This window comes from Hemiscyllium ocellatum, chromosome 4 (genome assembly GCF_020745735.1).
Source record: "Hemiscyllium ocellatum isolate sHemOce1 chromosome 4, sHemOce1.pat.X.cur, whole genome shotgun sequence".
NCBI classification, from domain to species: Eukaryota; Metazoa; Chordata; class Chondrichthyes; order Orectolobiformes; family Hemiscylliidae; genus Hemiscyllium; species Hemiscyllium ocellatum.
In genome coordinates, this window is record NC_083404.1 from 84,291,724 (window position 1) to 84,304,624 (window position 12,901).

Consider the following 12,901-nt stretch of genomic DNA (forward strand, 5'->3'; position numbering starts at 1 on the left):
CGTGCAAAGAACTTGAAGGTTCTCCTAAACCCTAATTCTATATGTTCCTGTTATGATACCCCTTAATACCACCATTTTGTTTAAGCTTTTAGCCATCTGTGTCAATGTTACTAGATGTGGCTTAATGTAAAATGTTACATGATGTTAGGCTGCTAGAGAGGTTTTATTATGCTGACGATGTATTATGGGATGTGGACTTTGCTGGCAATGCTCATTTAATGCCCACATCTAATTTGCCCTTGCTATGTAAATGCATGCTGTGGCTCTTGTTTGTCTTCGGAATCAGAATTACTGAGATGAGAAATTTGTGTTCTCAAATTTCTAGTTTCGGAGAAAAGCATATGCAGTTCCATTCCCAATGGGAAGTATAATAGACTCAGTTTAGATTTTGGACAATTCATGAGGTGAACGCCTCACAAAGGCAGGCAGGTCAATTACTTCAAGAGGTGGGAAACTCAAATCAGTATGGATAACAGTGGTATAGTAAGAAAATCTTTGCCTGAATACTCCATTTATTGTTAAGGAAAACAGATACAAAATGACGTTACAGGTTCATTCAGAAGTTTGGAATGATGTTTTAAACTTAAATGGAATAATTCAGCCCTGGAGTCATTCTTACTCCTGATGTCTAAAAAGGCAAGGTGCCAGGAATTCTAGACTATTGGGAAATAATGAAAGAACAGAAAAATTATTGACTTCGATGCAGATCAAAGCAAACTACTTAGCAATAGTTTTGGGTCCTCATCTAAGGAAAGATATACTGGCATTGGAGGCAGTCCAGAGAAGGTTCACCAGGCTGATGCCAGGCATGTGGGCCCGACTGAGGAGAGGTCGAATAGGTTGGATCTGTACTCATTTGAATATAGCTTAGTGTGAGGCAATCTTACTGAAACATTCAATATTCTGAGGGGACTTGACAAGGTAAATGCAGAAAGGTTGTTTTCCTTGTGGGAGAGTCTAGAACTACAGTGCATAATCACAGAGTAAGGGATCACAGATTTAAGACAGATGAGGAAGAATTTCCTCTCTCAGATGGCAATGAATTTCTGGAATTCTTTTCCACAATGGGTTGTTTAAAGTATAGTCGAGTGCACCTTGTTGGAAAAGCACGGCAGGTCAGGCAACATCTGAGGAGCAGGATGAAAGGATTATGCTCGAAACATCGATTCGCCTGCTCCTGAGTTGCTGCCTGACCTACTGTGATTTTTCTACCAAGACACACTGGACTCTGATCTCCAGAATCTGCAGTCCTCACTTTCACTTGTTTTAGGTATTTTCAAGGTGGAGATATGGTTTTAATCAAGGAAGAATTAAGGGTGATGGGAAACAGGCAGGAAAGTGGAGTTGAAGATTATCAGGTCAGCTAAGATCTCAATGACTGGCAGAGCAGATTCGATGGACTGAATGGCCTACTTCTACTTCTGTGTCTTATGGTCAAAAGCGATTTATAAAAACAGGAATTATTGGGTCGAATCTTCTTGGCCTGCTGGAGGCAAGATGCCTCAGTTAAGCATGATTTGAAGATGCCGGTGTTGAACTGAGGTGTACAAATATAAAAATCACAACACCAGGTTATAGTGCAATAGGTTTAAGTGGAAGCACACTAGCTTTCGGAGCATCGCTCCTTCATCAGGTGGTTGTGCTAATTAAACCTGTTAGACTATAACCTGGTGTTGTGTGATTTTTAACTCAGTTAAGCATATTATCATTGGAAATGATACCCAATGCCCTTCCTGCCTTTCTGAAGTTGCAGACAGAAAAGCCAGAGGCAACCTTGCCATCAGTTTTCACTTAAGACCACACGGCTTAAGCAGTCAGTCAATTAACAATCGCTTACTTGCCACTTCCTGCCCGAACGGCAATTTTCTCAGTCACAGGCAGAAAAACTAACAGGCAGCTCACCTGAAAAGTAAATCTGTATGGTGTTAGTCACCTGAGCATGTTGTGCTGGTGGAGGGGTTGGTGGCTTGCTTTCTATCCTGATGAATTTGCTTTCCTGCTGACCTCCATACAGCAAAGCTGTCATCCCACACCCACAATATCTACACTGCTCTCTGGGCTGCTCCTTAATAATGACACTCAAAACTGTGCTATACTGGCAACAACCACAGCCCTCTCATTAGCGCTAATTGGCTGAAAACTTCAGGTGGATGCTGCTTCATATCCCAGCATCCTCAGCACGAAGGTAGCTGGTCTCCAACTAAATGCCTGATTAGCTAGATCTAAAAGGGTCTTTCTTCCAAGAGTGAGTGTGGGACATCCACCAAATCCAAATATTCAATTTTAGTTCTGGATAATTACACCTCATGAATTAAAAGATAATTACTGATTAATTTGCTACCGCAGTTGAGGTCAAACATTGAGTTTCAAGGAGTTGGACATAATACTTGGGCTAAAGGAATCAAAGGATATGGTGGAAAAGCAGGAACAGGCTAATGAGTTGCATGATCAACCATGATCATACTGAATGGTGATGCAGGCCCGAAGGCCAAATGGTCTACTCCTGCACTTATTTTCTATCTCCCTAACAAAGAACACAGAAAATTACAATATAGAAACAGGCTCTTCAGCCCTCCAAGCTTGTGATGATCCAGATCCTCCACCTAAACCTGTTGCCTAAAAGAAACATGCAAGACTGTTCTACTGCTCATGTGTATTGATAATTATGAGCAAATTAAATATTGCACGGCAGTTGTTAGATAATATATAGTGGAAATCAACATGAATATACATCAAACATTTAGAGATATTGGGCCCAATTTTAAATACCTAAATGAATGGATTTTGATCAAATTTATATAAGATCCATTTTCTCTATTAGAATCAGGAATGAAACTCAATTGTATAGTGCACAGACTTATAATTATTTACCATACTTATTCGCCTGCCATCATATGCATGCCTGCCACTTTAAAACGTACAGTTTAACTCATTATTCATACCTATGGCTTTCTTCAGTGTTTCAAAGGTGATTTCTTCAACTATCTTGGTCTGTGAAAGTTTAAAAAAAGAAAATTTTTACACTTTACATTTAGAATTAAAGATTCATTTTATTGACTTAAGTACCCAAAACTGCTTGTTGCGATCTTGGTAACTACTTGTATACCCCATATCCTTAAACGATGACCCATGGTTGAAAACTTCAGGTAGATGCCGCATCATATCCCAGCATCCTCAGCACGAAGGTAGCTGGTCTCCAACTAAATGCCTGATTAGCTAGATCTAAAAGGGTCTTTCTTCCATGACTTTGGACTCCTCTGTCATCAAGAACATTGCTCTGTTACCCTATTTAGCCCTTGAATCATAGGATCCTTACATAGGTGACCATTTGGCCCAGAGTATGGACCACATTTCTGAAAAGCATCCCACCCTGACTAACCCGATCCCTGTAACCCCACATTTACCATGGTTAATCTACCTAACCTGCACATCTTTGGACGGTGGGAGGAAACCAGAACACCCAGAAGAAATCCACACAGGCAAGGGAGAATGTGCAAATTCCACACACACGGTTGCCTGAGATTAGAATCAAACCCGGGTTCATGGCGCTGTGAGGCAGCAGTGCTATATACTGTGCCACTGTGCTGCAGTCTTGTTAGAATTTTATATGTTTCTATGAGAACTCCCATCCTTCTTCTAACCTCCAGTGAATATAGTACTAATCAATTCAGTCATTATCATTCCTGCCATCCCAGGATTTAATCTGGTAAACCTTCATGGATCTCTCCATAGCCAGAGCCTCCTTCCTCAGGTATGGAGGACAAAACTGCAGAAAATACTCAAAATGTAGTCTCACAAGGTACTGTACAATTACAGCAAAACATCTCTGCTCCTGTGCTTGAATCCTCTCATCATGAAGGCTAACATACCACTTGCCTTCTTTACTGCCTGCTGAATGTTTACTTTCAGCAACTGATCCTGTCTGCGACTAGTTCTCTATCCATGAATGTAAAGACCAAGCCAATCCAATGCACTTTAATTTCACTTGCTAATCTCTTATGTAAGGTCTTCTGAAAGCCCAAGTAAACCATAGCCACAGGCTCTTCCTTATCAACTCTACAGTTACATTGTTGAGCAATTCTAGAAGATTCGTCAAACATGATTTCCCTTTCATAAATTCATACTGACTCTGTTCAATCCTGTCACTGTTTCCTAAATGCTCTACTTTAAAACCTTATGTAATGTACTCTAACAGTTTCCCACTACTAATGTCAGGCTATCTATTCTATAATCCCCTGTTTTCTCTTTGTTTCCTTCAAGTAGTGGGGTTTCGTTAGCTACCCTCTAAACCATAGGAACTTTTCCAGGGTCGTTAGAACTTTGAAAGATTACCACCACTGCATTCACTATTTCGAGTGCCACTTGGTTAAGTACTCTGGGACATAGATTATTGGGTCCCGGGGATTTATTGGCCTTTAATCCCATCAATTTACCTAACATCATTTCCCACAGTTCGTCCCTCTCAGTAGACCTTGTGTTCCCCAATATTTTTTGGAAATTACTTGCGCCCTCATATGTTAAGACAGAATCAAAGTATGCTTTTCATTGGTGTGCCATCTCTTTGTTCCTCATAATTTACCCTGTTCCTGACTGCAAGGGACCTACATTTGTCTTCACTAATCTTTTTCTCTTAATGTATCTGTAGAAGCTTTCACGATAATTTTGTATGTTCCCTGAAAGTTTAATCTACTACTCTATTTCCCCCCTCTTAATCAATCCCCTTTCCTCTTTTGCTGAATCCTAATCTGCTCCCATTCCTCAGGTCTGCATCGGTGTTTGCCAATTGGCATGCCTTTTCCTTGGATATAGAATTATCTTTTCACTTCTCGTCAGCCATGATTGGGAAAACTTTCCCATTTTATTTTTGCACTTCATTGATGCACTCTTAAAGATTTGCCATTGCCAATCCACCATCATGCATTTCAGTAACATTAACATTTCCCAATTTACCATTTATCACAAAAATAAAACAAAGAGCCATGAGTGTTGGAGATCTGAAACAAGCAAAGCAAAAGGCTTAAGAAGTTGCAGGAGAAACTCAGCAGTGCAGCATCTATGGTGACAGGGAAGCAGGGACACCAGAATGTTAACTTTACTTTCTCTCCTTAGATGCTGCTCAACCTGTTGTGTTTCTCCAGCAATTTCTGATTTTGTTTGTGTCATTTATCACAGACTAGAAAAGTCAGATTGGCAAAGATGAGTTCAAAGTATGTTGTCAGGATAGTTTCCAGCATGTTCTGTCATTGGAAATCAAATTATACCATATCCAGTTTCATGAAATGAGTTGCGATTAATTAATGACCTTATTGTAAAGGTATCTCAAGGTAGTGATCATAATATGATTGAATTTCAGAGGAGTTTGCTTTAAATTAAGTAACAAGATGAGGACATTACAGGCTAGACCAGCTTTTATTGCTCATCCCTAATTGCCCAGAGGGAGGTTAAGAATGAACTACATTGCTGTCGGTCTAGAGACACACGTAGGGCAATCCAGACGTTCCAAGACTAACATTTGGACTTAAATAAAGGTAGTTTTGAGCTAGTTACAGAGCTAGCTTAATTGTGGCAAATGAAGTTAAGGTGTAGATCAATAGACAGTGACAGACATTTAAGGGATAATGTCTGAAAACATGAAAAAGCTTCATTCCAACATGAAAGATAAATTCCAAGGTACAGACCCACCCTATGTGACTAACTAAAAAGTTAAAGGTTATCTCAAACTTCAACATTAAAAACATAAGTATGCAAAGGTGGATGTCAGGTCAGAGTGGTGAAGAATGATGAAAAGATTAATAATGATGAGATTAGATTAGATTCCTACAGTGCGGCAACAGGCCCTTTGGCCCAACCAGTCCAAACCCGACCCTCTGAAGAGTAACCCACCCAGATCCATTGCACATTCTCATTTACCACTATTGCACCTAGCACTATGGGCAGTTTAGCATGGCCAATTCACCTGACCTGCACATACACGAAAAAGCTGGCTAGAACAGTTAGCAAACATTTTTATAGATATTTAAAATTTGCTATCGAAAATTTGCTATGGGTGTTGATATCATACAGTGAGAATCTGGAGAATAAATTATGAAAAATAATGAGATTAATTGAACAGGTATTTTGCAACTGTCTTCACTATAGAGGACAGAAGTAACATTTCAGAAATAGCTGCAAATCAGGAAAAAAGGTATAATGCAAGAAAATTACAATCATCAGCGAAGTGGTACTGTGCAAACTGTTAGAGCTGCCCTGATAGATTTTATCCTCGGGCATTAAAAGAAGTGGCTAGTGAGAGATAGAGTGCCTGTGGAATGCAAGTGAAGTATACCCATATTTTTAGAGCAACAAAGGATAGATTCTTGATAAGAAAGGGGAGAAAGATTATCATGAATAAACACAAATGTAGTGTAATAAATAAGCCATTTAAATTGAGGATCGGCCTTAGATATAATTCTGAGCTGTTACTGCTCGTAATTATATATTCATTAATGTATTTTACATCAATTTTTCTCAATGTAGTAAAATTGATATAAGGCCACTGACTTACTGTGTATCAGACCAAACCCCCTCAAAACAGATCAAGTGATAGCCTATACCCTAACTTTTTCTATTTTAAAAGCAAGTTCCAGGAGTTATGTTCTTGTATTGATGCTGTGACTTTAAGCAGTTATTCTGTCCTGGTTTTGTTTTGAAAAGAGGTTGTATGGCAATGGTGGGAGCTGGCTAGTTAAGGTCACTTGAATAAAGAGCTTTTTAAAAAAATTATTTAAATAAAAAAGCCTGAATTGGTGTGGCCAACCCTTAGATCAGGGATCAGGATTTCAGGGTTGTTAGGTTCAGCTTTAAGCAGAAGTTGGAAGCTTCAGCGAATGTCGCCTGGCTGCTACTCTCTCCGAATTTTCTCTTGATGTCCTTTTCCACCTGGATGGGAGAACTGTATGCGAGAGTATGTGTCTGAATTTGCCTTTTTGTGAAGGGGTGTGTTTATGGTGTATTACTATAATGGAACAGTTAATTACACTATAGTTAAAATACAGTCAAAATAATAATAAAAGAAAACAATTGGCTTAACTATAACTGTTGAAATACTGAAGGAAATAATAAACTACTCTTTAACTGTTCCAACACAGTAATATCCCATAACCACATCCATGGCAAAAGCCAAGTCAGGAAAATAGATTACCTGACATGTAATTGTAACAACAGGAAGAAAACCCCTGTGTTTGGCTGTAACAGAGAGAGGAAAAACAGCTTCCACATCTATCTTTAAGACCCCAGCAATAACTTTAAGCTCAACTAAAAATCTTGGCTGTGTGGCGCTTGACTACACCCATTCAGGCTGCTTCTCTTGACCCAATCATTTTTAAAAAAAGGTCTTACAAGTTGATTACTTTATTGGCTTGAAGCAATTCACACAGTACCTCTGTCTTGACCTCTTAGAGTCATAGTATTGACACGATTGGAATGCTGGAATTATAAATGGTGCAACAAGGTTTTGTTACCTTATCCTGTTGCACATTGTCACCAAGAAGGTCGACTTGAATTGATACAGTATCAACAATGCTTTTTCTTCTGGATATTCTGTCTTCATCTAAAAGTAACAATAAGCAAAGGAAATAAAAGTGCTGTTACAAATAAAGTGAAATCAAGTAGTTGAAAACATTAACCAAAATATGAAGACATATTGGAAAGATGAACCTTGAAGATCAAAATTTACTTCTGCAAAAGAAAAATTGCTGAAATTTATGATCATTACAGTTAAAATGCAGGTAATTACGGTGTCACAATTTATAAAATGCTTTTGAGTCAGCTCCATCTTTTTTCCATGGTCATTCCTTTTAGGCTTAAAAAGTAATAAAAACCTTCAATAATTGAAGCACTATAAAAAGTCTCTACTGGATGCTCCTGTGAAGCATATCAAAACTCAAGAACACAAGACAGTACAGCATTAATTACTTCAAGCAAAGTAACATTCAAGGTTTGGAGGAAGGGAGAATGAGGATGTACAAAATAAAACACTGGTAAAAAGCTATGAACATCAAATCTAAAAGAAAACTGCATGTAGCACCACAAACTGGGCATGTTTAGACCAGACAAAATCAACACATTTCAAAACCACATAATCAAATTAAACTTTAAATATTTGCACTTTCAGTTAATAAGTAAATGCTGACTAGTCTTTGGTTTTTGCCTGTCACTTTTTCTTCCAACTACCACCCCCATCTACATTACACAAATTGCAAAAATTGGAAATAATCCCATGAAGAGCACTTCCAAATGAGTGAAATATCTCGTAATTTATTTATTGAAATGATCACACAAAATAGTTAACAAAACTGAAAAAAAAGCTGGACAAGAAAGATCACCAAGACAAAGATTGTGAGCAGCTGTTTCCAAATACTGAAAACCCATTGGATAGTGAACTTAACATTTATCCTACAAGTGTAAACAGCTAGACACTAATAGTGAAGGAATACTGTTAAAAATTTGCTTGTAGTGATGTCAGGAAAGAACACCAACTATTTTGACTGCATGTGTGTGTAAGGAACCATTAAATAAATGAAACTTGCTGGTCAAACAGGAGGCGAAAATTAATGAGGCAATTATACTTGTTTTGTGGTACACTTTAAAACTTTTTGGTGCGATGTAATCCACAGCAGGAGCACTGTATTACAGGGTTTTGATTTCTGTTAAGCTAATAAATTTTAATACCCAATTCACATTGAAGAATGTTCTACTGATATCAAAATTCGCAGGTTCGAGCAAATAGAAATAGAATCAAACCTTACAAAATGGGAAAGGGTTAAGAGAAAACTTAAGCATTTAAGGCTTGTGCAAGATCAAGCATATTTTGTGACTATACTTCAAAGTTTATGCTTTTTACAATAACATGATCCTCACCCCATGATAATTCAAACAGAATTGTTTTTTTTAAAAAGCGTGTTGAGCAGGAGTTTAGGACACCACACTTAACAAGATTGTATGACTGAAAATGACATTTAGTACAACTCCAACTTAGTTCCAGGGATAATCACTCCCAACTCTAGCCCAAGATGATAACTTGACTGAAAATGATGCATGTTTTCATGACAAATTAAGTAAGAATTACATTACCTGTTTTTAAATTTTAAAAAGTTTGCATTTGAAGTCTGCCAATCACACGAAATATCAAACAACAAATCAGTATTTGTGATGTTAATTTACCTTGGTATGCATAGTAGATTTCTGCATCTCCAGTCATAAATGGTTTTAAAATATACAGTAAGATCTCTGCCCACTGTACACATAGGAGCAATGTAATTGGAACCATAGAATATAGGACAGAAAAGCAGCCCTCTGGCCAATCGAATCTGCTCCAACAAAACCTAAGCTAAATCTACACTAGTACGTTCTAGCACCTGGCCCATAGCCTTGCATGTTATGACATTTCAAGTGTTCATCCAAGTACTTTTAACAAGTTGTGAGATTTCCTGCCTCAACTGCCTTCCCAGGCATTCCAGATGTAATGAGAAGGGTACCCAATCTCAAAACAAAATATTGCAGCCTTATATAAATCTTCATTACAGCTACACAAAAAGAGTATAATATTGGCTTTTAGATTTTTTTTCACATGGTGAACAATATGAAGTCTCTAGAAAAGGTAGAGAGGAAAATTATTAGTTTAGTATTATGGTACAAAAATACTTGAGATTATCACAAGTATGGGCAGAGTCTACACTGTTTTCACATAGATACATTATTTGAATTAGACAAATTAGGGAGGACATGGATGCAAGATACACAAACAGAGGTTTATGGTAGAGGTCACTGACCTCTGGGACAAATTGTCAATTTGACCAGAAAATGTTAGCTTGCTGCAATCACAAAACTAACTGGAATAGTTCCTAGCTGAGATTCAAAGGGTAGATGGATATTGATTTCTCTGTCCTGAGTATCACTGTAACCTCTAAGAACATTTTGATCAATGATTTCCCAAAATAAAAGATGCATTTTCACAGAACCATACTAATTAGGAATAAGAATTGGCCATTTAGCCTCTTAAAGGCTATTCTGCCATTCAATAAAATAACAATTGATCTGATTGCAGCCTCACTTCCATTTTCTTGCCGAGCCTTGATACCCTTTGACTGTCTTCTTAGTAAGTAATCCATCTATTCCTGTCATAAGGATATTCAAACAAACCTACCTCCAATGCACTCAAGGGAAGATAGCTTATCAGAAACCAACACTTAAAAATATTCTCAGATCCACATTAAACTGGAGGCTCCTCATTTCTGACCGGTGTTCCCTAGCTATAGACTGTACATCAACATCATCTCAGCATTAACCAATCAGGTCCTGTCAGGATCCTATATGTTTCAATAAAATCATATCTCATTCTTCCAGTGGTCATAGGCTTAGACCTTTCCTCACAAAATAACCCACTCATCGCAGTAATCAACCAAGTGGATCTTCATATTCTGGATTTTGAATATTCTGGCTTCAATTATGTACATACATTTTTACCTTATGCCCATGTCACTGGAAACAGATAATACATGGACTGCACCTCATATGAAAATTGATGCTGATGGCATTTTCCTAAAACTCTCACTTTACGAATGGCATAGAAATGAAATATACCATTTTGAATCAAAACATGATTGCATTGCAACAAGCTACATGTCATCTGGACTAGATTAACTGTCCTCAATTCTGTTAGTGTTCTCCCAGAAACTTTATTAAGCTGGCAAGGCAAATCATTTAAGTTACGGGATCGTCTCTGTTATTTTTACCCAATAGTAAGTACATTTAAATGATAAAAACCCTAGCAGTTTTTCCCTGTGTTCCATGCCCAGTGTGAAGTGATGTCAAGTATTAGATTTGTGGTGTAATCTACTATTTAAAACTTTATTACTTTCAGGTTGGAAGCTCGCTGAGCTGGAAGGTTTGTTTTCAAACGTTTTGTCACCATGCTAAGTAAGATCATCAGAGAGCCTCCGATGAAGCGCTAGTATTATGCCCCCTTTCTAGAAATGTATCTTAGTCTCTTAAGGTGGGTGATATCATTTCTAGTTCTCGTTCTCAAAGGTTGGTAAATGGGGGTCCAAATCGATGTGTTTATTGATGTAGTCCTGGTTTTAATGCCCAGGAATTCCCGTGCAGGTCTCTGTTTAGCCTGTCCTAGGACAGATGTGGTCCTGGTCGAAGTAGTGTCCTTCTTCGTCTGTATGTAAAGATACTAGTGATAGTGGGTTGTGTCTTTTGGTGGCTAGTTGGTGTTTGTGTATTTTGGTGGCGGGTTTTCTGCCTGTCTGTCCAACATAGCGTTTGTTACTGTCCTTGCATGGTATTTTGTAAATGACATTAATTTTGCTGGTTGTTTGTATGGGGTCCATTAGCCGCTGTTTAAATGTGTTGGTAGATTTGTGGGCTACTATGTTGCCAAGGGGTCAGAGTAGTCTGGCAGTCATTTCAGAGGTGTCTTTGACATATGGTAATGAGGTTAGAGTTTCTGGGTGCGCTGTGTCTGCTTGTTTGGGTTTGTTGTTTAGGAATCGTCAGACTGCGTTTATTGGGTATCTATTCTTCCTGAATATGCTGTATTCCTAGAGATCTGACAGTCAAACATGAGCTCCATCAGTAAACACATCGATTTGGACCCCATTTACCAACCTCAGAAAAAAAGAACTGGAAATAACACTTAGCTTAAGAGACCAAGACACACAAATAGAAAACAGGATATAACACCAGCGCTTCACTGGAGGCTCACTGATCATGTTACCTAGCATGGTGACGAAACATCTGAAAACAAACCTTCCAACTCAGCAAGCAAACTTACAAGCTGAACCTCAACCTGAGCTACAAATCTTTTCAAAAATCACATTTTACTACTTTAGATATGATTAAGGAAGTGTACAGTAAAATGTACATTTACAATTGTGAAATTATGCTTTGATATCAAATTTCACAAAAGGGATCAAAACAGATTTGGAAGAGAAAGATACCTCATTCTGTGACAGTATCTCATAGTACAACCTGTCTCACAGATCTTGGGACACTGAACTCATTGAAGAACTCATAGGCTGGCAGATTTTGGAAAAATGCAGATGTAGCAGGGTTGTTGTTATGGGTGAATTCAACTTTCCCAATATTGACTGGAGTCTCCTTAGTGCAGATGGTTTGGATGGTGCCATTTTTGTTAGGTGTGTTCAGGAGGGTTTCCTTACTAAGTATGTCGACATACTGAAAAGGGGAGAGGCCATGTTGGATTTGATGCTCACAATTAGCCAGTACAGGTGTCAGATCTTGCGATGGGAAAACACTTTGGTGATACTGACCACAACAGCCTCACATTTACCATAACTTTAGAGAGGAAAAGGAACAGTTATCAAGGGAAGATACTTAATTAGGGAAAAGGAAATTATGATACTATCAGACAGATGTTGGGAAGTATAGATTGGGAGCAATTGTTCCACAGAAAGGGCATAACAGATGGTTTGAGGAGCAGTTGTTGTGATTGATGCGCAAATGTGTTCCTCTGAAACAGGCAAGAAGGGGTAAGTTTAAGGAGCCTTGGACGATGAGAACAGAGGAGCTTCTCGTCAAAAGGAAGAAGGCAACTTACGTAAGGTGGGGGAAACAAAGATCGAACACAACTTTAAAGGTTTATAGGCTTACTAGAAAGGAGCTCAGAAATGGACTGAGGAGAGTTAGGAGCAGGCACGAGAAAGGGTTGGCAGGAAGGAATAGGAAGAACCTAAAGGGATTTTACTCATATTTGAGGAATAAGAGAATTATCAGGGAGAAAGTAGGGCCAGTCAGGGGTAGCATAGGGAAGTTGTGCGTGGAATCTGCGCATATAGGGGAAGCACTAAATGAGTTTTTTGCTTTGGTTTTCATTAAGGAATGGGACTTTGTTGTG

The 12,901-nt window shown here is 38.4% G+C and overlaps 1 protein-coding gene across 4 annotated transcripts in view; it reads right to left on the bottom strand.

Annotated features, from left to right (window-relative positions):
- Positions 1–12,901, bottom strand: part of LOC132814652 (protein EFR3 homolog A-like) — a 159,759-nt gene that overhangs the window by 7,612 nt on the left and 139,246 nt on the right. For all 4 annotated transcript variants that reach the window (XM_060823556.1, XM_060823555.1, XM_060823554.1 and 1 more), the window contains 2 exons: positions 7,500–7,588; positions 2,943–2,991 (listed from right to left, as the gene is read on the bottom strand). In XM_060823556.1, the coding sequence (XP_060679539.1) occupies positions 2,943–2,991; positions 7,500–7,588 (138 nt within the window). The remainder of the gene's footprint in view (positions 1–2,942; positions 2,992–7,499; positions 7,589–12,901) is intronic.